Genomic DNA, 26,948 nt, shown 5'->3' with positions numbered 1-26,948 from the left:
ATCAAATGATATATTTTCAAAAGATTCAGGCCACAATCAATGCACAAATGGAATGGGAGCACTGAAGAACACACCACCACACCCTAACCTACCTACGAGTTTTATACCTGTGGAAACAAAATATTCTAGCAGAGCACTCCAATGCTGTTTCAAGTTGTGCAGCATATTAGAAAGCTCATTCTTGACAGACCTCATGTTTCTGCCTCTTTTCAATTAGTTTTATGACCTTGTCAGTTGAATTTTGACATACTTACATATTGCTTGAAAAGAAGAAATTTCTAAAGGTGCTATCAGGAGGCATGAAGGAAGAACTTAAATCCTCAGTGTTTGATGAAAATGTCATCAATGGGAAAGCAATTCCTTTTTACAATCCGATGCAGTGAACCGCTCCCTTCAAACACTGAATATTTCCATAAATGGCGCATCGAGTGATCTTGGCAGATCCAATGATCCTGAGTAACCAAGTGATTTTCTATTGGTTCTAAAACATGCAACAAGTTCCGATTTGACAACTTATGAGCCCTTGGCATTACCTTCAGTTCACAAAAACACCCCAAACTCCGCTTTCCTTCCCTTATTCATTCCACCACTGGTCTTTTACTGCATCCTTCAATTTTCAGCATACTCCATCAACCAAATTAAAAGCAGTGTTCGGAACTCAAACTGCTAATCACCTGCTTGTAATATTGATCAGCAGCTTTTACAACCTACTACATCTGAATGAGAAACAACCACAGAAATTTAACAGCACGCTACATTTAGACTTTTGGAAGCAGACATCCTCCCACGCCTTTCCAGTAGTTAATTCCTCCACTGTTTTAGCACAGCAGTGTGAACAGCTGTGCAACGCACCAGATAGATAGAAACAGATCCATCTGGTAAAGGATGCATTTCTAGAGGTTTTGGTGTTTCCTCCCAAAATCTGATCACTGCCCTGATCTGGAGAATACTCGTGCCAACACAGCATGGAAGACTCCACCCGGAGCTTAGAGTGAATAGCCAGCACTAGTCAGAGCAGCAAAGCCTCCAGCAAAAACTGCACAGAGCTACAGGCTGACAGGCGCTAAAGAAAGACCATCCATCCACTCCTCTCCTTCAAGATACAAAACAATAAATTTGCAGTAATAACTACTGGAGTCGGTGTTGATCAGGTAACAGGGTAATCAGCTTTAAGACTCCTGGACAGTCAACATCTATGGGGTTTTGTTTGGTTGGTTTTAATTGTTTCCTTGTTTCCTAATAGTCCTAAGAAGGCATAAGCAGAGGACTTAATGGCCACATTATTTTCCTCTCATAGACTGCTGTTACCTGTCACTGGCTCAAGAACAGAAAGCTTTCAAGTGTGGGTGTTCACCCACTACCCCCAGAATGACAGCAGTTACAAAAAAACAACCCCCACAAAAGAAACTGTGGGTAGGAAAGGGAAGACAACCACCCTTGCTTGAACACCTTCCCATGAAGCAGAAAAGAGCCCATCCTATCATCTCCTCTCCCCTCCAAAGCAGCTTTTTTTTTTTTTTTTAAAAAGAACCCACTAAGAAGCTTACATATTCATGAAAAAACGATGCAAAGAAGTTTGCATTTCTTAAAACATACACTCTCTTATTCTACAGTCTTAAATAGCAGCCAATATATTTTTACTCAAATTCTCAGCAATGTTATTCTGCACTAAGTATAGATTTGTCAAACTGGTACCCAAAAGAAGATATAATGCCCTAGGAGGGGCCATTTAGAATGAAACTATTTACAGAGCCTCAACTGCAGTACTTGCACTGTACCTGGGCTATCATGTATTTGAAAGCAAACAGTTTATCAGTGAGGAACAGACTACGCGCATTTGTTTCCCTGAACTCATTACCCTACCAAAACCTGCAAAGGAATGCTTGTCGGATACAAATTAAAAAAACACGAAAATCACAACAAAATTCAACAATCTAATAAAAAATTTAAAAACAAACAAACAAATCACTTCATGTATCTCATCACTCCCTCCTCCAATAATGGCAAAAAATGTTATTTTATGTATATACAGCAGGTAGGGCACCACCACTTACTATCAACATAAAACTAAGCAGTGACCTGCCAACAACAGGCAGTGATTTCACATCCCATTAAATAATTAAAGCTAAATGTCCAAAGGATTCTTGTAACCACATGGTTTGACAGGTTTCAGGAAGCAGAACTCAGTATTTCACTGCATATTCAAAAAAGAGCCTATGTGTGTTTTACAAGGTCTCTGCACTCCTGTGAACCCTGTCCATTATAAATACAGGCTTTAGATATATTCTCGCTTTGAGATAACTTACACAGTTGACTATTTGCAGGGCAAACGAATGCAATCAAACACTAAAGCTTCAAGGAGATTAGAGAGCTGCCAAGGTCTGAACTATATCAACAGCTTGAAGTCAGCTCATTCAATAAAGCTTTGACAGTATTACACTGGCAAAACAAACAAACCGATGGTATTCGCATCGGACATCGCTTCCTGTTGCACTAGCTCCTTCTACTCATGTAAGGGGAAAAAAGCATCTGCTACCTGCCATTTCCAGAGAAAGAATGTGATCCTGCTATCACAGGAATACTACAGGAGAGTGCTGTTGGCCCAGCACCCAAACTCAGTTACAACCCAGTGGGGATACAGGGACTAAGCGTTTTCACTTTATTTCAAGACTGAATTTGCCCAATTTTAGGTATTGCTCCCTTTCTACTCCACCCTCTTTTCCAAGTTAAGCTGTCACACAGAACTAAATCAAATGTCTTACAGAAATCAAAGTATGTCATATCATTGTGTTTCAGTCAAACTTGAAGCTCCATTGCAGAAAGCCTGACTGGTTCCCATAAAACAGTGATGGTCAGCATGAATTACGTTACTGTCTTTTATTCACACTATTCATTGCTTCCCACATCTGCTTTTCCTTCTTTTGCCTGGAATGGCTCTCAGGCCAACACACTGTCCCTGGTTCATCCACATTTCAGCCACCTGAAGATAATGGTTGCTCTTTAATCCCCTCATGCTTCTCAGTGTCCTAAAATGTACTAGAAGTCTTTAATATTTTGGGGGTGTGAACTGCTATCTAAGAATGTTTATCCTTAATAGTGATTGTTTAACATTCTCTTTACTTACTGGAGAAAAGTGATGTTGTTATTCTTGCAATATAGGAACACAGCATCTGGTTCCCCTCTCACTACAAAACAGACATTCATTTAGTATGATATAGACGAGTGGATATTGGCAAATTTACCATCCTCATTCATAACATTTCGTATTTGGTTTGTCTCACTTCATTCAAAATATTTCTTCTCATTAAACATAAATCAGCTGACCAGTAATTCTTCATTGACACTTACCTTCCTTTATCAGCTGCTTCTACCGCTACTGCCTTGTTTATTTTTTTTTCCTGTAAGCTTCCCTTATTTATACTTTCTAGTTGCTAACCAGGACTTTTATTTTGAAAACATACATTATTGTTTCTCTGAAAAGAACGTTTGGTTTTGAAGAGTGTATAACAAAACATTTTAAATGGTTTCCAAACTATTTCTGTTTACGTTTATTTTCTTCCCAATCAGGAAATTCTTCACGGCTCATTTTAAGTATAGAAATAACAACCCTTCTAAAGCCTTTGCACATTACTATCTGCATGTGTCTATACAAACACACACTCAACATCTCTAACTTGGGTTAACATTTTATTTGCACATAAACTTACCGGCTTCAAGCTCATGAGACTTGAAATTCTGGAGGTGCTCTTACCTAATTTCTTTTGAAAGGTCTTGTATATCTCCAGCAGATTTGCAAATGGCTGGAAAATCCGCATTCTACCTCCTGCTACAGATTTCACAGATTCTGTCTCCCTAGTTTTTGTGCTCAAGCACTAAAAAAAAAAAAAAAAAAAAAGAAACTAGACATTAGAGTACCTCAGCTGGATCCACACAAGGATCAATATACAGCATTCAGTGTTTAGAAATGCAGCATTTCCAAGCAAACTTAAATCGCCTGAGTTCCGTCCTGATTCAATATCTCTTGGCTTATTATTTCTATATGCAAGAATCTGCTTACTAGAGTGATGCAGATTTATGCACTGATGACAAACAAACTTTTATTTTCAGAACTATTAGAAGAAAACTGCAGGCAGCAATAGCAAAGTTGGGAGCTGGTGAAGCTTCGACCCCACAAAACATAAAAAGCAACACACTGAACAGCCGTATTCTCCACAACCCATAACAACTCGTTTTACTTACTGTGTAGAGAACACTTTCATACTTGGGAGAAGGCAGAATCTCCATTTCTATAGCTCATTAGTAAGCAATTTCCATAGTTCATTAGTAAGCAAAAGGAATGTAAACTGACACCTTGAAAAATTGTTCTGTGCTTAGTAATAAACTTCTATTCCTTTCCAGGGTTAAGGCAAATATGCACAGTACGTACGCTGCAGATTTGCATTTCATGAATTTAACACTAGTGTGGCAGAACAAAAATAGAATAGCTTTATTCGTCCGTGGAAGATAATATACTAAGTTCTAGCCTTCACTAGAAAACCAATCACTTCTCTATCAGATTTTGGACATTTTAAGCGCTTGGGAACTCACAAAATTGAGATTCTCTCCTCTGGAAACTATAGAGCCTAGCAAAACACATAACCTACTTAGTACATCATACTTTTTATAAAAACTTTCCTTCAGGGCTCTCTGAGCAATTGCCAGGACAACAAGATTAAACCTTTGAGCATTCCTATGAAGGACAGAAGTGCTGGAAACAGATCTTGAGGTAATAATAGTGCCAGGCATGACTATTAGACCATCTCCTATGGACCACGCATCCCTAAGAATCTAAAAACAAAAACTGAAAAAACTGTGTATAAAAATCCTCCATGTTTATTTCTTAAAAACTACCCTTCTCCATGTAACTATTTTAGTGTGTATGTCCATGGAAACCCACGGTGCAATGAAGTGGTATTTCAGCAGCAGGGAACACCAAGAATGTCCCCCCATCCTCTCCATAGAGCACCAGACACTTAGTACAGCTCATACCTGAACAGTCACAAACCATCGGCCAGTTTCTTCAGTAGTCAAAACAGGCACAACTCCACTGACTTCAGCAGAAATGTGCCTATTTTGGCTGATGGTAAATTTGATCAAGGCCCTGTGTGCAGGCTCTATTCAACCAGCTGCTTCTTTTAGGCCTATCACCATGTTTGTCTAGCAGTTGCGAAGTCGGTTGCCCTCCGCTGTAAGAGAACATATATAGATGCATTTGTCCGTTTCTTCTACTGAAAAGCACCCAAGCCAACAGAACCATCACTGGCAACAACGCACCAAGCGATCCTGTCACTTTGAGGAAGTGAGTCATGGCAGATTGAGGTTTTAAAACTGCTCATCTGTACCAGCTGAACCAGACAGTTTTTCTTCTACCATTTCCTAGCAGTATTAATTATTATTTTAACATTTTAATAATAAATTCTCATCTCCCTTCACTTCAAAATAATATTTCTGCTTTTAATGCTCCTCTGAATCCTTAATCTTGTCTTCAAGAACATTATCTCTTCCATTAAAATGATGTGTGTGTATATACACACAAATAGTCATTCAATCATTCATTATAGTTTTAAGCTTACTATTCCAGGGATAGTCCAGACAGGCTCTTTCCATAGCTGAAATTTTCAGGTAAAGCAGTTTCTTGACAGCACGATACAACATGATCCGTTTGATGAAGCGGCCAAAAAGCTGAAGTCATTTACTTCCATAACACTGGTTAACACTGGAAGTCTCACTGAGATCAATTTTAATCTGCCATTTATTACTACTTCAAGAACTCTACATGCCTTCAAGAGAATCTACAGTAAACCCTTGCCCTTTTTATCTCCTTCATACCTGAGATCACAAAACTAATATAAGTCACAAGCTTTAAGAAGATATTGCTTTCCTGTTGACTCAGATTGCTTCCAAGCAACTTTGCACACAAAGGTATCGTTGCATTACATCACACGGACCTTTTAAACTTTCAGTAAGAGGCAGCAATAATGCATACAAAACAGCTGGAGAACAGGTTTCATTTCAGCAAGACATTTCGGCGATTCTCTTTAGAGGAAAACCTTTGTCTTCCTGTTAATGGATTGCTACCATAAATGTTTCATGAGCACAATGTTTTATGCGGGTGCTAAATAAGGAAAAGACGAAAAATACTTGCTACTTCCAGTAAAACAACTGAACCCTGAGCCATTGAATAAAAGTATTCAGAACAAATGTCTGCACATACGTAGATACACTATAAAAAATACTTTCACTGATCAACCAGAACATTACTGGGTTACACTTTACAATTCCAGCTTATTAACACAGTAGCACCAAAACACTTCATACTGGAGCTGTAGCAGCGCAAACCTCTACTGAACTGAAGACTGACAGAAGACAACCCACCTCAGAATAAAAGATACTTCATAAGAGTTCTATCCGAGCAAATTTGGTTGCAATGGCACATCAATTTTCTTCCTATTGCAGTGTGTGAAAGCAAATTATTAGAGCAACAAATATTTATTTTGCCAAAATAGAAGGGAAACACCAAGCAGTACAATCACCTACACGGCTTCAGAAAGAATTTACTTATAGTTTTTCTAAAAAAATTTAAAAGAACAATAATCTACTTGTTTAGTGAGAAACTTCTCACTTTCACCATTTTGGCTCCAATTCAATAGCACACTTAAAGAATTCAAGAGCTGAGTTCATGTTTAAGTATGTTCCTGAGCTAAAGCCAAGAGGTGAAAATGGGCTGTTGAGCCAATGTAGAAAGAACACAGCATTAAACCAAAGATACTAACGGTTGCAATACAACACCCCTAGCTGGGCACGCACAGAGTATGAAACTTAATAGCATGAAGTATGAGTCTCTCTCACATTATCTAAGAGCTCCTGCTCCAACAGCCTACAACATAATGGTTCCATCCACCTTTATTTGGCTGCGCCTTGAGCACAAAGTCAAAATGTCACGTAGGCTACCTGTAGGCTTGTGTTATCTGCAGGCTTGTGTTACCTGCGAGCTCTCACGGCTTCCATCAATGCCTGCAACTATGCTGCTCCTAAAGAGACACCCACAAACCCGGTGTCAGCTCAGCTTTACGACTGCTGGCATCTGACCTTTCACAACACTCACTGCACTGGGGGGAAACTGCAAAATAACTTTTTAGGGGTCCATCTTGCCCCCAAGATTATGTTCAATAAAAGTGCAAATTACATCGCAGTCCAGATAGTTCTAGACCGCTGCTTCACAAAGGCGAATTATTATATACCAAGGAGGAATCGGCTTGTTTAGCAGCCAGTCCTAAATAGACAAAAAATAAGAATAAATCTCTCATAGAAAATATACTCCATTAGAACCAATGCAAGAGATTAAAAAGGTACAACAGTATTTTTAAAGTAACCACTGGCAAATCTAGTTTTACTTTAACATTTGAAAGTTCAGAGGGGAAATGTTCAGCAATTTCATAGTCAAAACAAAATTCTTCAATTCCTTCAGCGCTTATCCTTTAAGCACTCTTATAAGGACAGACCCAGCCCAGGTTTCCTGGATTCAAAGGTGACTACTAAAGAATGACAGGCACGCCGTGGCATTTGCAGCTTTTTCTTTATCATTGTGCGAAACACAACCAAAACAATGGACCAGGAGAGGAAACTGCCATCCTTCACAGAGGAAGGAGACAGAGGGAAGTACCGTCCCGTTGTGCTATTTATACTGCTGCAGCACTCAAAAGCTCTGAAGAGGTCTGCAGTGTGTTGAAGCCTGTACAGGCAGGGAAACAGTCTCTGCCCCAAACGGTTCACACAAATGGGATGTCAGACTAACCCAGCCCACATTAGTCTCGCTCGGTTATAAAACAAACCAGCAGTTTCCAAACGCTGATATTCCAACAAACGAAACCCCACCCACAGCCCTCTGAGCTGCCTGGCTCTTTCTGCCTTTAGCTTATCAGGATAGCAAAGCCAATTAAAATAAACAGACTTATGATGCTCACAGCCTTTCTGCATCAGGACCATTCATGGAATGCTTACAAAAAAAAAAAAAAACAAAAAACAAAACAAAACCCAAACAAAAACCAAAAAAACCCCAAGAAAAGCAGTAAGGCCTGTAGCCAAAATAGCTGAAGTTACATTGCAGGAAATACTTCAGCGATCCTGCTGACAATGGGCGGTTTCCTGCGGCGCGCGGGCAGTCCTGGAGGTGCCTGCTCTCCCCAGGAAGGCCCCACGAGGACTGCATCACCGCTTGGCTTCGCAGCGTTAAGCCAAGCTCTTTTTCAGAAAGCTCAGGCTTTAATCAGCGGCAAGAGGAAGATAGGGGCAATATTAAGTACAGGTACATCAGCGCTGTTTCTCCCCACACGCTCCCTTTTTGTCTTCTGCATCTTGAGAGCAGATTCCTTTACATGGGCATATGTTTCAGCCTTTGCATCTGAACCACTGGCTGTATTGATTTTAAATGGAAAAATTTATAATAAGGAATATATTTCTGAAACCACAAGCACTTTTCCTATACTCCATAATTACTTCTATTCATACTTTTAAATTATATGGCACTTAACACGGGCTATACTCCAGTTAAAATGGAAGGCAGTTTACAAGTGTGACGCTCACTGGTTCAAAAAAAGAAGGGAAAAAAAAATAGAACAAGAGAAAAACAAAGCCAAAAATCCATCCACACCATTAAATTATCATTTTCCTGTCACCACCAGTTTGTTCTGACCACGTGAACACTGGGATGTCATTCTCCCCTCGCTTTCACAGGAGGGAAGCCAGAGCTCCGCTGAAATCAGAGCGACACGAAAGTTACCATAAGGCACGTAAGACTGCACCCAGGATATAGAGAAAATTCTGCAGTCCCCTGCCAGCCCAAATTACAAATTCAGACTACAGGCTGGGGGGGATTATCACATAGGTACAGCTACAGCTTACAGGAACACAAGTATCTAACAGCACCTCAATGTAATGCACATTAGTTTGATCATAGTTAGACTGGAAACTCTTCAGGGCAAAGTCTTTGTTTATCTAGACATTGTGCAAAGCGTCTCATACATTTGTTGTGCTGCATAAAGCATTCACTAGGTTGATACGACACATCCATACATTTTTAAGAATTCATGTCAAGGTACATTTTCTTTTTATTATTTGTTAAATCTCAAGCACTACCCTGACCATTTTTTCCCCTCCTAGGAAAACAAATCACAGCATCCCTTCCTTCACCTAATGAAGTCTGTGGGAACAGGCTCAAGCTCAGACTTTGCATACTTATTATTTGCCATTAGCTATTAACTCCCACTCAGAGTGAACCTATGCTACTTTCATAGTCACCTGCATAAATATGTTTTGTCAAACCACAAAATTGCAGAAAAAAAAAATGAATGAATGACCATTACAAATCCATTTGGGCTACATCATTATCATTTCAGACTACAACCAAATCCCATTTTCCCTTTGCAAATTCAATTCCCATCAATAGCCCCATACATCAGTGGCTGCTCGTGTTTGTGGCCTCATTTTTTACATTGAAAAAATTGAAAGATTACTGCCAGTGTATAATAGGCAAACTGCATTTTCAATTCCCAACACATGTGCTTCAGGGAAAAAAAGGAAACACAAGGTAAGGGGAAGAAATGCAAATGAATGCACTGCTATCAGCTGTATATTACCCTAGTGACATTACCATACTTCATATCTCTGGTTGCATACTTCAGAGGGGAGAAAAAAAAAAAAAAACACAACAACAAAAAAACCCAGCACTACGTTGTCATTCAAGTAAATTACTTTATCATTTTACTGAATATTAGTTTACTTCTTAGGTTTCCATTTTATTTACCCAGGAGCAACAAAACCAAGCACAGATGTGTCTTTCTGCATATACAGTTTTTATCTACTTTGGCAAAATTTTTTCCCATGACCAACACAAGCTAGATTTCAGCTGAAGTGCTGCTTTCCACATGACAAGACAAAAATCCAAAACAACAACAAAAAAAAAACCCACCACACACATTGAAAAGGTTACACAACTCCTTGGTATGCTGAACATTCTTTCCACCCATTCTGTGGGGCATTACAGAGCAATGAAATCTGCAGGAATCAAAACTCCAGACTTCTCAGAAAAAAAATTGTAGTGCATCTTTATTACAGCTACAAGTACCCAGCACACTGTGTAACTTGCATTAAATTTCAGCATCTGTGCTGCATGGATAATTTGGGCATGCTACCTGGTTGCTTCTGGTAAACACTCCTTCCATTTGTGATGTGCTGCAATGCAACAGAGCAGCTCTTCAGGGAATTGGAGCAGGCAGGTAGTGCCTGCCAATCACTTCGAGGGTCCATTCTCACACCAACAGACAGAAGATGCAGACGCAACTCCAATTAGCGTTAATTGTAGTTCTCTCCAAGTCCCTCTGCAGCCAGAGATGACAGAGACTTCATACATGGTTCTTAACATAAGTGGCAACTCTAATTTCGTTCACTTCAAAATCCTTTCTGGATGCAAAACTCTAAGCTTGGTAAGTAAGTTTACCAAGCTTTCAAATGGCAGAAGTACCCTCTATTTCTAAGAATTCTACACAAATATTTTTCTTTACCTCAGGTGTCATAGCTATCTGAATAGGAAATGGTTGCTTTGTAGGTTTTCATGCTGCATTTCCCTAAACACAAGGTTGTAACTCTAAAGAGACCTTGACAAAGTTTTAACAAGAAAAAATGATAAAGGGCATACTGAGACGTAGTTACGTGCCACCCCACAGCTCCCATAGGGGCCTACGCTCTGGTGGTGTACACAGGGCCAAAGCACGCTGTTCTCCAACGGTGGCAGCACCCAACGCTGCTCAGAACAGGCTGTGTCCAAAATACCCTTGGGACACAGCAGGGCTGCTTCTGCACAGACCTGGAGTTTCTTTCCCTCCAATATCACCATCTTCTTCCCTGGCAGACTTTTGCTGGATGGGCTGCTCTGTGGAGCTACAGGAACCCTCCCAGACATATGTAGGGATTTGATGATAGGAACTGCACAGCCCAGTTTCTCCTTCCCTCCTCTGCAGGCAGGGAGCTGCTCAGCTGTGTGAAGAGCTGCCCACAGCTTCCTGAAGGGCCACATCGGTTAACCACAGAGAGAGCACAACAGATCAACAAAATCTTGCGGAGTTAAATTCAGGTCAATAGGGTATTGTCATATTCATCAATGGAGAACTTTAAAGGCAACAGTCATTTGGTTCAAACAACACCTTGTTCTTCTCCAGTGAAGTATCTCCAGCATCTGTGAAACCCACGGTGAAAGACAAATATGGTTTAAAAAAAGACATCTTGGGAATAGAGTTTTTACACCGCAATTTCACACCGATCCTGAAAACAGCAAAGTCTGTCTACCAAAGATGCTCAAAGTCCATCCGTACAAAAGACCCTTTCAGGTAAGTGATACAACTCGGGCTAAAACTGTGTTTGCTGCCAGCATTTCATGCCTTAATCATTGTATGTTTCAATATACACACATCTACAAAACAAATGTCAGTGTCCACAGACCACAAGCTTATAAACAAAAAAGAAAAATTTTAAGTTTTAACAATTAATTAAACCCGTTCTCATTACTTCAATTTCCATCTGCAATTATAATCATTTCCCATTTAAAATATCTACCACATTTTATTCTTAATTAAAAATGACATCCTTGCAATGAAGTGCAATATGAATTAACAATTCAAATGTTATCTATGCAAATTTGTTAGTCCTTTGATTTTTTTCCCCCCTTTATGCAAAGTCATGTGTAGGTTTATTTTTATTAAGCTTGTATAACTTCACTCAACATCTTCTGCTCTGAACTCTATACATAATATTTCAATCCAAGGACGTAGAAATAAGTTGTAAATGGTGCAATTTCTTTTCAAGTCTCATACCATTCATTTAGGAATCAATACGTATGTGAAGAGGTATCTTTCCTAAACATTTTTTTCAAAAAATTCTGTGCAATTTTAAGATTTAAAGACACTTTACATTTCCAATAGTTTTAACAACAGCCATTTCTTCAGGCCCTGCTGTGTAAAGCCAATGGAGAAATTACTGCAACACAATAAAAGCTCATCTTTAAATCAGCTTTGTCTACACCTAGAGTTCCAGTGACTGGACTCCTCAGCATGACTCGCTGCCCTCAACCATCCCACGGGCATGTCTTATCCAATTTGCTTTTACCTCCCTCTGCAGTGTTTTGAGCTTTCATCCCAGATTTCATATTTCTCCCTGCTTCATCAGCCAAGAGCAGCCTCATCTCAGATTCTCTGGGTGAACAAACTCAACACATAGCATTAGTACCTTACAATATAAATCATTTGCTCACATTTTCCTTCATTTCAAATTACTTCAACAACAATGTAGCGCTAAAATGGTAACTTTTTCCCAAGCCTGTCTAGATGTTTCAGCACCCATTTTGTACTGAGAAAACTCAAGAGTTTAAAATCCAGTTAGTAAGAGAGTGTCATTAGAATAATACATTCATAATTACATACACATCCTACCAACACTGCTCATTGCCTTGCCCAAAGCTACTCTTCTATCCCATTCCAGCAGGAAACAGGCTTTCGGTAAAGGGCCAGCTGAAACGGTGCCGTACACGTACGATGCTAGGGGATCCTCTCAGTCGGCATCAGCCAGCTCCTGACAAGAGGATGCCGGTGACTGCTGTGTTCTGGCTTCCCTGCCAAAAGAGGGCATCCTGCAGCTGGGAAAAATTAAGGCATCATACAGTAAGTTTTCTTCAGCTGTATGACAGCAAAATGAGGTTATTGAGAATGGCAATTAGCTGTGTATACTTAGTAAGGAAGCAAACAAATGTAGCCAGCTGCTTCACAGATAAGATCCATACAGAGATCATCATTACAGACTGGAAGGTGAATGTCTCAAGGTCCAGAGGGCAGTGCAATGGCTTTAAACTGAGTATACGCTTATGAGGCAATTAGGTGCATCAATATGAGGCACAAGAAAAATGCAATAGATTGGAGCAAGATCTGCAGTTTACCAAATTACAAGCACATATCTTGAAGTCAAATTATACAAACACAATTACACAAATTACACTGTAACCTTCAAAGGAAGAGGTCTTCATTGTATTCCAAAAACCTCATTGTGTTTTATTAATAAATTCTGGCAAGACAAAGTTTGAAGTCATACATTTATTTCACTGGCTAGTTTAAAAACTCCTTTCTTCAATGATTTTTTCTGTCATAATCTCCTTAACTAATATAAACAGAGTGCATTCTCTTGCTATGAGTGTAATTTTCATTTAAGTTACTATAACTTGTGCACAAAGGAATATGTCAGTTCAGCTCACCAGCTAATACATTCTTCTGTGCTATGAGAGCAAAAAGTAGACTATTTATACATCCCAATATGAGGGTTGTTTTTTTCACTTTTTCTTACGAAAAGGCCAGATGGCATCAAGCCCCACGTAGCACACCTGGGAGAAGTCACAGGAAGCTTTTACACAAGTACTAACTCTTCTTTCTTTCTTTCCCAACCTGCAAAGTCTGCTTGAGATTAAGGCAACCAGAAAGGACTAAGATGTCTGAAGGCAGTTCCCTGGCATTGTCTTCTCCTTATCCCTCTCACTCTTTTAAAAGCAAGCACGTCTGAAGTCTCTCTCTCCCCCTCCAATTATGTCATTTGTCCTCTGCTAACTCTCATCCACAGTAAAAAAAAAATCCTTCTATCCAACGTTGTAATTGGAGGAGCTTTAAATAGATAATTTAACCTTGGGAGGATGTTCATTTTCACTGAGCATATCTCTCCAATCTATGAAACAGACAAACCCTTTCACCTGAGCATGCCGTTCTCTAATTGTGACAGCACTGGGAGAGAATTCATTTCAAATAGTTGATCAGCCCGGGGGAGTATGAATGCCCAAATATTTAACAGACAATGATGCCTTTTTAAATGAAAACTCAGGCTTGCAAAGATGGTTGTTGCATGATCAACTGCATACCAATACCATCACCGAGAGACAATTTATTTTACACACCAAAAAGAATTGCCTCTTCAGAAACTATTTGGTAATTAGTGGCTGTATCATTTTTGATCTGTCTCAGACACTGCACATCAGTTTACCAGCTCCTAGCCTCTCTCAGAAGAGAGCTATCTGATGAAAGAGAAATGGAAAGACTACTGCTATTTGTCCTCTCTGAAAAATTCCACCAGCTCAGTATCAGCGCTGACTTCATGATTATGAAGCTCAAGAGCAAACCAGATTTATCCTGAAGCCAGCCTTACAGAAGCTCAAAGTGTAGCTGTAATGTCCTCTAGGTCAGAGAAACTCAGATAATGCTGAGGAAAGGCTTCTTTTTCCTAAACAGTAGAGTGGTCTGATAGACAGGGGCATCCAAAAGGAATTCAAGCCATTAAAGAAAAAAACAATTTCTCTGTGGAATATACACCATCTCTTCCTCATTGTCAAGGTACTCATACTCAGCACTGTCAGACATTAGGACCCTTAAGGGTGTCTCCTAGCCTGATAGACAGTGCCCGCACAGATACCACAGAGTCCTCACAAGCGTCTTGGATCCACTCAAACAGATCAGTCTATTGCTGTGCAACACACACTTCTCCTTGTCTTCATTCCCAAGGACAGAAATCAGCTAGGCTGATACCTGCATGTATAACTCCCAGGCCGAGAAGGCTGTCTGGCAGCCTAACTTCACCGATGGCATGGCAATGCACCAAGATCCTGAATTCCCCACCAGAAAGGTGCTCCTCTCTCCCAGCATGCAAAGAGCTTCACAGTACCCTGGCTGCTCTCTTGCTCTTTGTCTCCACAGGGATTAAAGCAGGAGGAATTCTTGCCATTTGATACCTAAATTCAGCTAAGCCCAACAAACTGCAGCACAGGAGTTCACCTTCTCCTTTGCCGCAACAGTGAGAAAGCCACCCTGGCTTCAGCAAGCTGGTTCAGTCAGCCTTGGTCGCATATGCCTGGGCATGCAACTTCGTCCTCGTGCAGCAAGTCTTGAAAGCACCATCAATAACTTTGCCAGCACCCTGCTGAGCCAGAGTCTCAGAGGGAGAAAGCACAGCCACCCCCTCAGAGCTTCTCATCCAAACATACATCTTCAGTTATCCAGGCTCCCACATTAACCAAACCAGAACCCTCAGGCCGCACTCACACAGCTGGGAGAATGCAATGAGGAATCTCACAGTGTTTCTCTGACCAAAACGATCCATGTCACTGAATGCAAGGAGACAACTGGATGCCTTCCTTAGTGTCCCCTTTCACTGCAACATTTTAAGCATCACACGAGATACAGGAACATAAGGAGCATGTGTGTATGGATATATTGTGATGAACATGGTCCAAACTGTTCAAGTGTAATTAAATTTCAATGCTTCTCTATCAGGAGTGACTTTGGTCTAAGGAGAACAAAGGAGTTCAGTTTGCCAGTCACAGGTGCAATGTGTTCACGCTAGCCTTCACTGCAAGGAGGACAGGGTATCAGATTCAGCTTTTCTGTAGCTGTTGGATCCAACTCCAGTAACAAAAGCTAGGGCAATTCAACCTGGTTCAACACCCCGGAAGTGATGAAAATGCAAACTGTCATCTGACAAGTGCTGGTTACACACAAGCCAACTTCAGAAGGTATTTTTAGCATGTTTGTCTAGCTTTGTCATTTCAAAAATAGCTACGGCCCAGTCCATTGGTGCCCTTCTCAGGGATGCTGGAACATCAGGAGACATCAAGGTCTTTAGGGGCAACACGCCCCATAGCTCTTAAAAGCCTATGTTTCTTCAAAGTGAGGTTCAAACCAGGACACTAGAAACTATCAAATTTAAGATTCTACAATACACAGTCCCCCAGAATCAGGTATTTTTCCCTCAAAATTATCATCAGATCCCTTCAATTGTTTCACGCCTTGAGCAAATCACCTATGATCTGGTACATTATACCATGCAGTTTCCTTATAATCGTCACTTGCAGAATTCTCACGTGTTGCACGGTGAGAATTTTGGGCTTCACAAACACTCCTGGCATGGAATGGAAAACAGCTGAACTGGGGAAGAAGTGGCAAACAAAAATACAGCTGAAGTTTGTGTTAAAATATGTGCTAAAATTAAACTGATTTTTAGAACACCAATATGTATTTTACACAGGCTCTGTTGCCACAGTTTCTGTTGCTTTTTCAGTCTTTCTCTTGAAACACTAAAGAAAATATATAGTTGGTAAAATGGAGCACAGACAGGAAAAGGGAGCAATCTGACTTCGAACATGATTGTACAAATAGCTTGCTTCTTCACTGCTTTTACTCGTTGAAAAAAATGTGTCTATAGGCATTAGTGTTTGAAAACAAGCAATCTCCACACATTTCCCCTCCATGACACAAACTGCCCAGACTGATGAAGCAACATGTAAACAGTAAAACATCAATGCCACTGTAGCTTTTCAGGGAAGAAACTGCAATGAAGTATCATTGTCCTCTATCAACATATCCTGTAGCAGATAGTTTCTTCTTGTCAACATTGCAATAAATCACTCACTAATCAGATTTCATCCGATGTTGTGCCCCCAGACTCAAGGTGGAAATCTCCACTGAACTGAAGAGGGAGGGTTTTTTCCAGACCAAACCCAATAGTCCTGTATAACTAATTACCTGTTACTATGTGATATAGCCTTTCTCCACACCACTTCAACTCTGGTGCAAAATTAACAGGTGCTATCAGTTTTTATATGCATACATATAACTCTGGCTTCAAAGTTTACAAAAAAGGATTAGCTAAACACACTTGAGCCAAAGGAATCACAAGGTCATCTGACTTCAGTATCACCTACCCTATAAAGTAGCCTCATCTGTTCTTTGGACAAGACTATTCTTCCAAAAAAATCTCATTTTGCAATTTTGTCTATAAGTGTGGATTCAGACACACGTTATGAATCCCCAATGTGAAGTCGGTTCTACTCTACTACTACAACATCTGCTGAATATTCGTTCTAATCCACCTACTAACTGCTTTACTAATGGAAGAAACCTATTCAGGTATATGATTCCTAAGCTTAATTATTATTATGCCAGGTTTTAAAAGCAGTAGTATTCATACATAAATATATATATAGCAACACATAGCAACTTAAATGCAAAATAGCACCTCAGAAGTGCTCAACAGACCAGACAGAGCAGAAGACTGATCCTAGAGCATCAGAGCATCCTCCTTATTAGTAATGGTGAGAAACAAAATAGCTGAGAAATCAGGTCCCAACGTCTGGAAGACTGCTGCAAGCGCTCAGCAGCAAGGGGATGAATGACACAGCTCACCTCAGCTTATGCATTCAGGCACTGGCAATTCCTGCTTGAAGCCCACATAAGGCCTGGATAGCCAACACTGCATAAGCGTAAGGGCCCAGCTACACCCGAGAGGGACGGGGCAAAGAAAGGAGCCCCCAGTCCAAATGGGAGTGTTCATGCAGATGAGAGGCACACACCTAGAGCAAAGACAATACAGTGCCCAGGAAGGCAGCACTGCACCTCTTGCTGGCTTTGGGTTTTGCAGCAAGGAGGACAGCCCCGGAACCCACATAGCAAAGCCTACCAGAATAACCGCAAAGGCCAGCGACCACCAGAACAACGCAGCAGTGGAAGACAGTCAAGAAGAAAGAGCAAAGGAATGGCAAAGCAGCTTTCTAAAGGTATTGACAGTTCTGAATAATAGACAATTCTTCACCTTAAGCTCTTTCTGAGAGAGGCTGCAAATATTAAAGACACTAACAGTATATTATCCTTACAGTCCAGCTGAAAGATCTCTGGAGCTTTTTTTTCGGGGGGGGGGGGGGGGGGGGGCAGAACCAAGAGGGCATATATACAAAACCACAGCATTAGCTCCTTCACAACCAGCTTGGCATTGCTGAAGTGTCATCCTGGAAAGCAGGACAGCGGAGTCACATAATAAACAGGTAAGCAGGCCTCTCGTGCAGCATGTGTGAGGACAGCAAGGGCTTAAGCAGCAAAACAAATTGAGCTTTCTCCACTTTACTTGCAAGCATGAGAGCTAGCAGAAGGGTCCAATTTTTGTTGATGCTGCTTGTATCAATCACAGCAGAAGTCACTGAAAGGCATCAAGGGAAGCACTGAACAATTCATCAGCTTTCCAGGGCAGACAGGACAGTTCTACTGGCTTTGATCCTTTATATCGCTCAGTGTTGTATGGCCCAGGCAGTCAGTGAGAATAGAAATGGTGTTCACCAAAACGATGTATTTTATTTCCAGCTCATCAAGAACGAATACTCTCAGGAAGGCCCATGTGCTTCAACATTATCTCCAAGGAATGCAACCAAATGTAGCAAACTCCAGGATGGCCTCTATTTCACATACAGAAGCAAAAAGGCCAATCAAACTATAAGCCCTGTCTCATACTCAGTGTATGCAGTTTAGAAACATCTGGTTTTGCAAAGAAAGAACGCTTTATTACAGTGGGTACTCATACTCTCAGTTCAACAGAAAGCACAACTGTCAGGTAAATTAAAAACTGAAGACGAGAACAGAATTATTTAGCAAGTGAACTTGTTACTAATAGAGTGCAAATGAGACAAGCTAGAGTTGTTACCCGTTGACAGCGTGCATCTTACAAGCCTCATCTGGCTCTGCAGACACAGTCTGCACCCAAAATGCCTGATGATGTCTCCCAAATACAGAAGCAAATAGGGGAATGCAATGTCAAACTACAGAAATTAAGAGTCACTGACCAAGATTGAGCGCACCCTCAGTAAGTTTGCAGATGACACCAAGCTGGGCGGGAGTGTTGATCTGCTGGAGAGTAGGAAGGCCCTACAGAGGGATCTGCACAGGCTGGACTGATGGGCCGGGGCCAACTGTGTGAGACTCAACAAGGCTCAGTGCCGGGTCCTGCACTTGGGTCACAACAACCCCATGCAATGCTACAGGCTGGGGGAGGAGTGGCTGGAGAGCTGCCTGGCGGGAAAAGACCTCGGGGTGTTGGTTGACAGCCGCCTGAACATGAGCCAGCAGTGTGCTCAGGTGGCCAAGAAGGCCAATGGCATCCTGGCTTGTATCAGCAATAGCGTGGCCAGCAGGACCAGGGAGGTGATAGTGCCCTTGTACTTGGCACTGGTGAGGCCTCACCTTGAGTACTGTGTTCAGTTTTGGGCCCCTCACTCCAAGAAGGACATCGAGGTGCTGGAGCGTGGCCAGAGAAGGGCAACAAAGCTGGTGAAGGGTCTGGAGCACAAGTCTTAGGAGGAGCGGCTGAGGGAGCTGGGGTTGTTTAGCCTGGAGAAGAGGAGGCTGAGGGGAGACCTTATTGCTCTCTACAACTGCCTGAATGGAGGCTGTAGCGAGGTGGGGGTCGGTCTCTTCTCCCTAGTAACACATGATAGGACTAAAGGAAACAGCCTCAAGCTGCACCAGGGGAGGTTTAGGCTGGATATTAGGAAAAACTTCTTCACCGAAAGGGCTGTCAGGCATTGGAACAGGCTGCCCAGGGAAGTGGTTGAGTCCCCATCCCTGGAGGTATTTAAAAGACAGGTAGATGTAGTGCTTATAGACATGGTTTAGTGGTGAACTTGGCAGTGCTAGGTTAACGGTTGGACTTGGTGATCGTAAAACTCTTTTCCAACCTAAACAATTCTATTCTAAAGATAGCAATCAAAACTGTAAAGCGTGAAGGTGTAATCAAGACTACTACAAAACCGTAAAACTCCTCAGATCCAATGAAAAAAAAGTTACTTTTCTTCCTAAGTTGGTTTTCACCTTGAAAGCTAATTGTTGAAAGAGAAAAGGTCACACTGCTTAATAACATGAAATAGAGAAAGCAGTACATGCAGATAGTCTTTGACATGAGATATTAATTACCTTTTTGACAGGGAATCTGTTTGTGCTGTAATGTATTACTTCTTGCATTGAACCACAGCTTGGGATTCACTTACGATAGGTGTCACTAGTGTGTGGACAAGTCACTTTTACCTTACATTCCTGGAACACTGTGTACCAGGTCTGCTCATATATTTTTAAACACAGCTGGCTTCTTGGCACATAAACATAAATTCCTGTGTGGTTTTAAGTGATTAATTAAAAAGAAATTGTTTGTTGTTTTGATATCAAATTCAAGCAATTCATGCACAACTCTTAAGTTGCCTTCAAGGATGAAGGAAATGTGCTTTTCATCAGTGTCATCTATTTACTTATTTTGTTCTGTTCCTACAAAACACCACTTTAGCAGTTTACTTAAGGGAACAGACTCTTGCTTTGATTACCAGGGTAGCCAGATCTGCCTCTTTTTGCCCTTGGTTTGCCCTCTTCCTTGGCTCATTAACATATCTCAATTAAAGCAAGTGGAAGCAAAAGAAAAGGCAAGAGAGAACTGAACCCAAGAGATTAAAATAACAGGAAGCTCATAATACTCAGCATCTTCAAAGGAAAGTTAAACACAAAATGAGATTTAGACCATCCAAAAGGTTCTTGTATTCGGAATTAAGAATTCCAGGAAATCAAACATTTCTGAAATTATGACAAACATTAGGCAAGATCACAGAAACTCAACGAACCACCTGAGAAAAATATTGGTATTCACTTTTCCAGGGACTAAAGTTTCACCTTGCACAATTTAAAACAATGCAGAAGAACATAAATGCTCATACAGACACTGGCCCAACATCGCTAGATGCCGAACTTCACCCAGAAGAGGTAGAGCAAACACCTTACCAAAAGCTTCCACCCAAGAGCCAAGTTCTCTACCACAGCAATGGTCTACCCTTTATGAAAATGCTGTTTCTTAAGACACAAACTAATTCTTCCAACTACATACCTACATCAGTAACAGGAAGCCTTGCCAGTGAAAAACTGAACCTTCATAAACTTCATAAATATAGAGGACAGCCATTACACAGTAACGTGTCCAGCCCTGTCCATTTGGGCAGCCTGTACTGCAAACTAGAGAAGATTATTTCCTGCACCCTGTGATCAACTCGCCAAAGCAGCAACACATTGTATTTTGGACACTTCATCAGAGCACTACCTTCAGATATTTACTTTAATATTGTGTTATGGTTCACCATCGCCTTATCTAGCAAGAACCAACATTGCTTCAGTTTGAATTCCATGTTGAATTTGACCCAGGTTAATTGTTATTGCTGGCAATCTGCTCGCTGTGTGGCAAAAGCCAGCTGACAACATGACAACAGCTTCTTACATGAACTGGTGTGATGCAGATATATGCAAGCCAAGGACTGAAGGCATAGAGACCCAGACTTTTTCCACTGGAAGTCATCACTGCAGAACATTGCCCAAATGTGCCAGGGGAAGCCTGTCCTACCCTGCCGGTGCAGGATTCCTGGGTCAACAGCATTCACCACAGCCCCCAAGCATACGCTTCCCCTCAAGATGTTTTTAAGCTACTTCTAACTGCCAAGTATTCTTTACTGTATTTATTTCTCAGTGATGATTTAAAATAAATGTTTATTTTTAAATTATATTTGACATTTTGTTAGGTACACTGGAAAATAAACCCATTCCTACATATGCAAAAATAAGAAATTAATGAGGTCTGGCAATTATCTTGATGGAAAGAACGAAGTGACTTAGTTGAACATACAGAGGTTTACTAAAAAAAAAAAAAAAAAAAAAAAAAGCCTGCTCTAGTAGTTAAAAAACAAACGAAATTGCTTCTTATTGATTTTAATTTAGGTTGAAACACTAGCTGTCTCTCCAACAAAGCCAGAAATGGAAACAACTATAAATGAGTACAAGATGTGATAAGATAGACAGATTCTTAAGCAATCTAGTATAGAGATGACCTCCAGTTTAGACAGTAGTTAAAATATGATATCATATGTATAGATCAATAAGTAAGTTTGCATTTGCCTCAGCTCCAAAAGCTGGAAAGCTACATGCCTTTTTTTTTTTTTAGTTACTCTAAAATGTTGTCCAATTAAGCTCTACTGTTTTTTTTTTTTTTCTTGCAGGTCCTCTAGATTCTAATTTACAAATAAAATCAAGAGAAGCAATTAAACGTTAAGTACTATCAGCATGTTTCCCCAAGTGATGCACACGTGCAACAGAATAGAAGTAGTCCAATCTTGATACAGAAGACCAGGTTACAAATTGAAATACATTTGTATTACCATTACTTGCAGGCTTCACACTCTAGCAAGTAATAACATGGGGCATCGCGCTCCCCTTCCGTGCGCAGCAGAGGCTCTTTGAGCACAAGTCTCTCCTAGGCTGCAGCAGCTGCAGAAACGCTTTACTCCTCCGGCCTCCAAGGCAGGCATGGACACAGGGCAGGGGCAACCAGGGGCTTAGGGCACACAGCAAGAGTACGTGCGGCACAGAACAACGCTGGAAGGGACTTTTGGTGAAGGCCATCTAGTCCCATCACTTTCAAGGCTAGTTAAAACCTTCCTGGCAGACTGCCTGGTCACTCCTCCCGGCTCTCCAGGCAGCACGCACTGCCAGGGCCTGCCTGGCTCATACTGCACTCTGTTCTCCTGAAGCACAGGAGAAGTATCACTATCGATCAAGCACAATTAAGTTTATGATCCTTTCAGCATGCCAGAACTTGATCCAATATGAGCTGATCAGGTCTTCTCAGCGGTTTTTGGTGAAGGCTCTCACATTTGGAAGATTGGACTCCCTCTGTACTTTAGTCATAAGGATCTCTCCAACGTCTCATTTACCTTCACAGACACCAGCCTCTTCCCAGACAGGATAATATTAGCTGGGGGAGAAGGGATTGTTTTTCCTCATTTAGTGCATGGTACAAGTTTGCCCAAAACAAACAACATCAAGGTGGAAAGCTAAAAGCATCCAAGGGAGGCCACCCTAATGGAACAGGGCCACAATAACAGAGCAGATGTTCTAAAGTCTTGCAACTCAATAACCAGTCCCCCCACCTGCATCCAGCGGCAGATGAAAATGAGGATGCTGCAAGAAACAACTTCCTACCAAAACCAGCAGCATGAGTAACAGTAATAGGGTGAGGCAATGGATGGGGAAAAAATACATTCCTAAGAAAACTATTGCCTCCTTGGGGTTACATCCAAATCGTAATCCCCACACAAGGTTTCTGATGAAGCTCAACTGTTAGCCACACCGGTGTCACCACACAAGGGTGATAACTGTGACCAGAAGGTCAGAGTCATGTTCTGGAGCTGGGTGAACCTTTCCATTTACAATGCTTAACAGAAGCCAAACCGTAAGATACCCATTTCAGATAACTCTACAACAGGCACCTGAACTATTATGGGATGCACTGACTGCTACTCCCTTAAAAACTGTTGGGCTACAAAAGGAAACAAACAAAACCAGAACAAAAGATGCATCTAAGACAGTAAGACTGCAGAGGACTTGAAAGTCAAAGAGGCCTGCCCTTCTTTCTATTGCTAAAATTGCCACTATAGCTGTATTCAAGTCACGTAAAAGAAAAGGAGATCCATTCAAAGAGTTTATTTTAATAAAGTTAAAAACCCTAAGAATTAGTGATCCAGGCCACATCCGCTGAACAGCAGACTATTTTGTTCAGCACTGACTCCAATAACGATCTAGAAGTCGTACTAGGCAAACAATCAACACGAGCTTTCTTGCTGTGGCAGAAAAATAGGCCACTGAAAATCCTTGGACAAACAGAAAGGGCAATAGCGTCGCCCATATATGATATGAATAGACCGGTGTTCAGGTCTGGCGTGCACCTTTCTAAAAATAAGTTGGAAAAAAAAAAGTTGGAGAAAAGGCAAAAAAAAAAAGATGGCTATGAAAACTACTTAAGGACTGGATAAAATGTGATAGCAAAAGGCTTGTGGAGTTCAGGTCACTGAGTTAATCAGGACATTGTGACATGGTTTTATTGCAACATGTAAGTACTTTCATGGTAACGAAATATCAGAGGGCTCTATAAACTAGTAGAGAAAAGTGAAACAGATACAAGACAGTTGTTAAAGCAGCTGTATAATTGCAGTTTGAGCTTCACAGCTACAGTGCATAATTCAAACAACCACTTTTTTTGTGGTTTATTTATTTTGGTAACTCCTTTACTCAAGGAAAAGAAGTTGGGTATCACTTCAAAATGGACATCAAATAAATAATTGATTTTAAAAAAACCTGACAGCTGTTGACAGAAAACCTCACAAATTCCTCTGCAACAGCCACAGCTTTGGTGAAAAAAAAATTAGGTACAACCCAACGGAAGGATTCCAAGGACTGATACACATGACAAGCGTCCCTCCAGAAAGCTGGAATTTTAATGGAAGGACTGGACATCTCTGCTTCACAGCAAGCAGAATCATACAACGAGGTGGTTTTGCATTTCACCACACAGTAAAAGGAAAACTCTCCAAGCAGCATAAAAACAGTATCAAAACTGTGCACCTTTGACACAAAGCCAGCCTATGGAAATCTGAAAAGAACATGCACAATCATTTTTCAGAATAACGTCATGATGAGGGTTACGGTGCAAATCCTCACCTGAGGAAAGCTGCCACAGAAACCGCAGCATCAATCGCACTACGACAATTTGCAGCAGCTGAGGACCTGCCATTATGCCAAGGTAAAACATTATAAACGTGCACATTTTGCCCCCCTGGTTTACAAAGATAACAATGAATTAATTCACAGTAAACAGAAGAGAATCACTTTACAATGCATGAACGATGTAGTAAGAAACAATTTTAGAAGTCCCAGTTTCTGAAACTGCTGTCACTGAGCCCATACTTTTAACACTTAAATAGCTAAAACTGCACAAAGGTGTTGCTTTGGAACACAAACAGTTATACCGAAGCCATATAATCTGATGCAAAACCCTTGGGCAAAGAAGAAAGGAAAAATAAACAACTAATTTTAGAACCTGAACGCTCCATTAGCAATTCTCACCAATTAAAATATGATGCAACTGCTGTCAACAGGCAAATTTTAGTTGTATCTTAAGCATGGATTTAAATACAAAATACACAAGCTACTGCACTGTAAGAATAATAAGTAAACTAGTTACAAGTAGCATGGAGGCCAACAAGAAGAAACATTCGACTGGTTCTCTCTGCCCACCTACTAAAGGGATGCAATGTTTAAGAGACAGTCATGCTGCAGAAACCCTCATTTCTACTTTGACTGCAGTAAATCTATACCATAATCTCCAGAAGTCTGAAAGCACTTTAGGAATCAAAAGACCAATGAAAGTCTATTGAAAATGTAATCCCTAAACTCACTTGTGATAGCCAGGTAGATCTGTACTTAATTACTTGAAAGCTACAATGTATCTTTATTGTCTCAACTTGGAGTTTCTGGGGGGCGGGGGTAGGGGACAGACAAAACAGTCTCATGCTGAGGCCCACTAAACTGAGGCTTATATAAATATATATCCATCAAAACAAACAAACAAAAAATCACTAAACTTGCTTTAAAAAAACTCTTAGGCAAGACTTATTTATTTTGAGATATGTATCACTAACTTCCTACCTCCTAAGCTATAAAATGAGTCATTTTAAAATCCAGAAGGGGAGGAGAAAAAAAAAAAAAAGCAAAAAAAAAGATTTAACAGGAGAGCATTTAGTTCTAAGCACCCCAAGCTGACCCAAAGGCAGGCACTGGTCTTCAGTGGTGCAGGGGTTACTTCGCGGACATCCCTGTAGTAAAGAGATGGAATGAGGCCCAAAGAAAGTAACTTGCTTACTGCTCAGGATCAGCAAGGTTGTTCTACCTCTGCAGTAGAACAATGGCTCATCCAGTACCTCGGCACAAGGGATTTTACCTTCATATCCTGCTTATGCAGCGTTCACCACTTGTTCCAGTGAAGTCCTCTTCCACTCTGGGACAGCTAACACTGCTTTTCAACCAGTCTGACAAACTGACCGATGAACTCCAGGTCTAAGACTTCAGACTGCTAAAAAACAGCAATCCAAATTGTAGATGCTTTTATAGGAGTAAGGAAAGGGCAAGGCACTGCTTTGATTAAAGCAAGTATTATAGCATTTTATATGTCTTTTACAAGCCTCCTGCAAGGACAGAAGATGGAAAGAGTGAAGTGTGGGAAAACTGAACCACTGTCTGCTTTGCTTGCAAGGAGTTTTCAGATAGTTTTCCTTTACTGGCAGCAGAATAAACCACCTCCCAACAGAAGAACTTTAACAGCACTCTGTCAGGGAGACAGGCACATTTTATTTCAAAAAAAGAGAACAAAACAGCTGCCACAAGACCAAATAACATCCCACATTTTGCTCCTAAATACCAACGCAGCTCTTCAGGGCTCAAGGTCTCATTCATTACGTATCTGCAAGCAGAGAAAAGGATTTTTCAAAGCAGCTTTCCTAAGCTAAGCATCCAAGTCTCAAAACACCTAGATTTTCTTTAGAAAGGCCTCCATGCTATGAATGCAAAGTCCCTCAAAGCAGGCGCTGGCACAGGATAAACACATTCAGGCATCGCTGCAGCATTTATGCATAAAAAAACTGCAACACCCACATCAATTGAGATTTTATGTGTCAGTACTGCTGGCAGGTGCACGATGCGGTCAAGTTTTAAGTTCTAGAAAATGGTTCATCATTATTCAAATGACTTGATAATTAAGAACGCTAGTACTTCAACTCCCAAGCAAACTTAGAGACGCATAATGAAACCACATTAAAAAAAACAAGGCCATGTACTAACTGGTTTTACTTTAACCATAGTTCACTTGAAGACTAATTCAAATCACCATAAGGTGAGCCCATTCAGTGTAATAAAAACTTATCTTACAGTGATTGCAAGAACTTCTTGGTTTCCTTACTGCCCTGTGTCCTCCCTCCTCCTCCAGTCAGCTGGGGAGTTTTTTCACCACCAATGTTTCCTGCAGCTTCCCATTAATACTACTAGCAATCAGAGAAAAGGCAAAATGAAACAAGAACAGCAACACCCGTGGAGTATCACAGTATCTTCACTGCTGTGCTTGCAACCTGCACCCTCATTCATCTGTTCACTTTCTGGGTGGGAAGA

The 26,948-nt window shown here is 40.9% G+C and overlaps 1 protein-coding gene across 2 annotated transcripts in view; it reads right to left on the bottom strand.

The window, feature by feature from the left end:
• Window positions 1-26,948, bottom strand: part of PTPRG (protein tyrosine phosphatase receptor type G) — a 418,432-nt gene that overhangs the window by 385,672 nt on the left and 5,812 nt on the right. The window contains exon 2 of one of the 2 annotated variants that reach the window (XM_087744487.1): window positions 3,752-3,872. The exons of the other annotated variant lie outside the window; for it this stretch is intronic. Within the exon in view, the coding sequence (XP_087600613.1) occupies window positions 3,752-3,872 (121 nt within the window). The remainder of the gene's footprint in view (window positions 1-3,751; window positions 3,873-26,948) is intronic. 2 annotated transcript variants of the gene reach the window in all.

Source organism: Nipponia nippon, unplaced genomic scaffold, assembly GCF_047370975.1.
Source record: "Nipponia nippon isolate SJK-2023a ecotype South Korea unplaced genomic scaffold, ASM4737097v1 scaffold_9, whole genome shotgun sequence".
In the NCBI taxonomy this organism is placed as follows: Eukaryota; Metazoa; Chordata; class Aves; order Pelecaniformes; family Threskiornithidae; genus Nipponia; species Nipponia nippon.
Note: the sequence above shows the minus strand (reverse complement) of the source record. Positions and strands in the feature narration are given on the sequence as shown.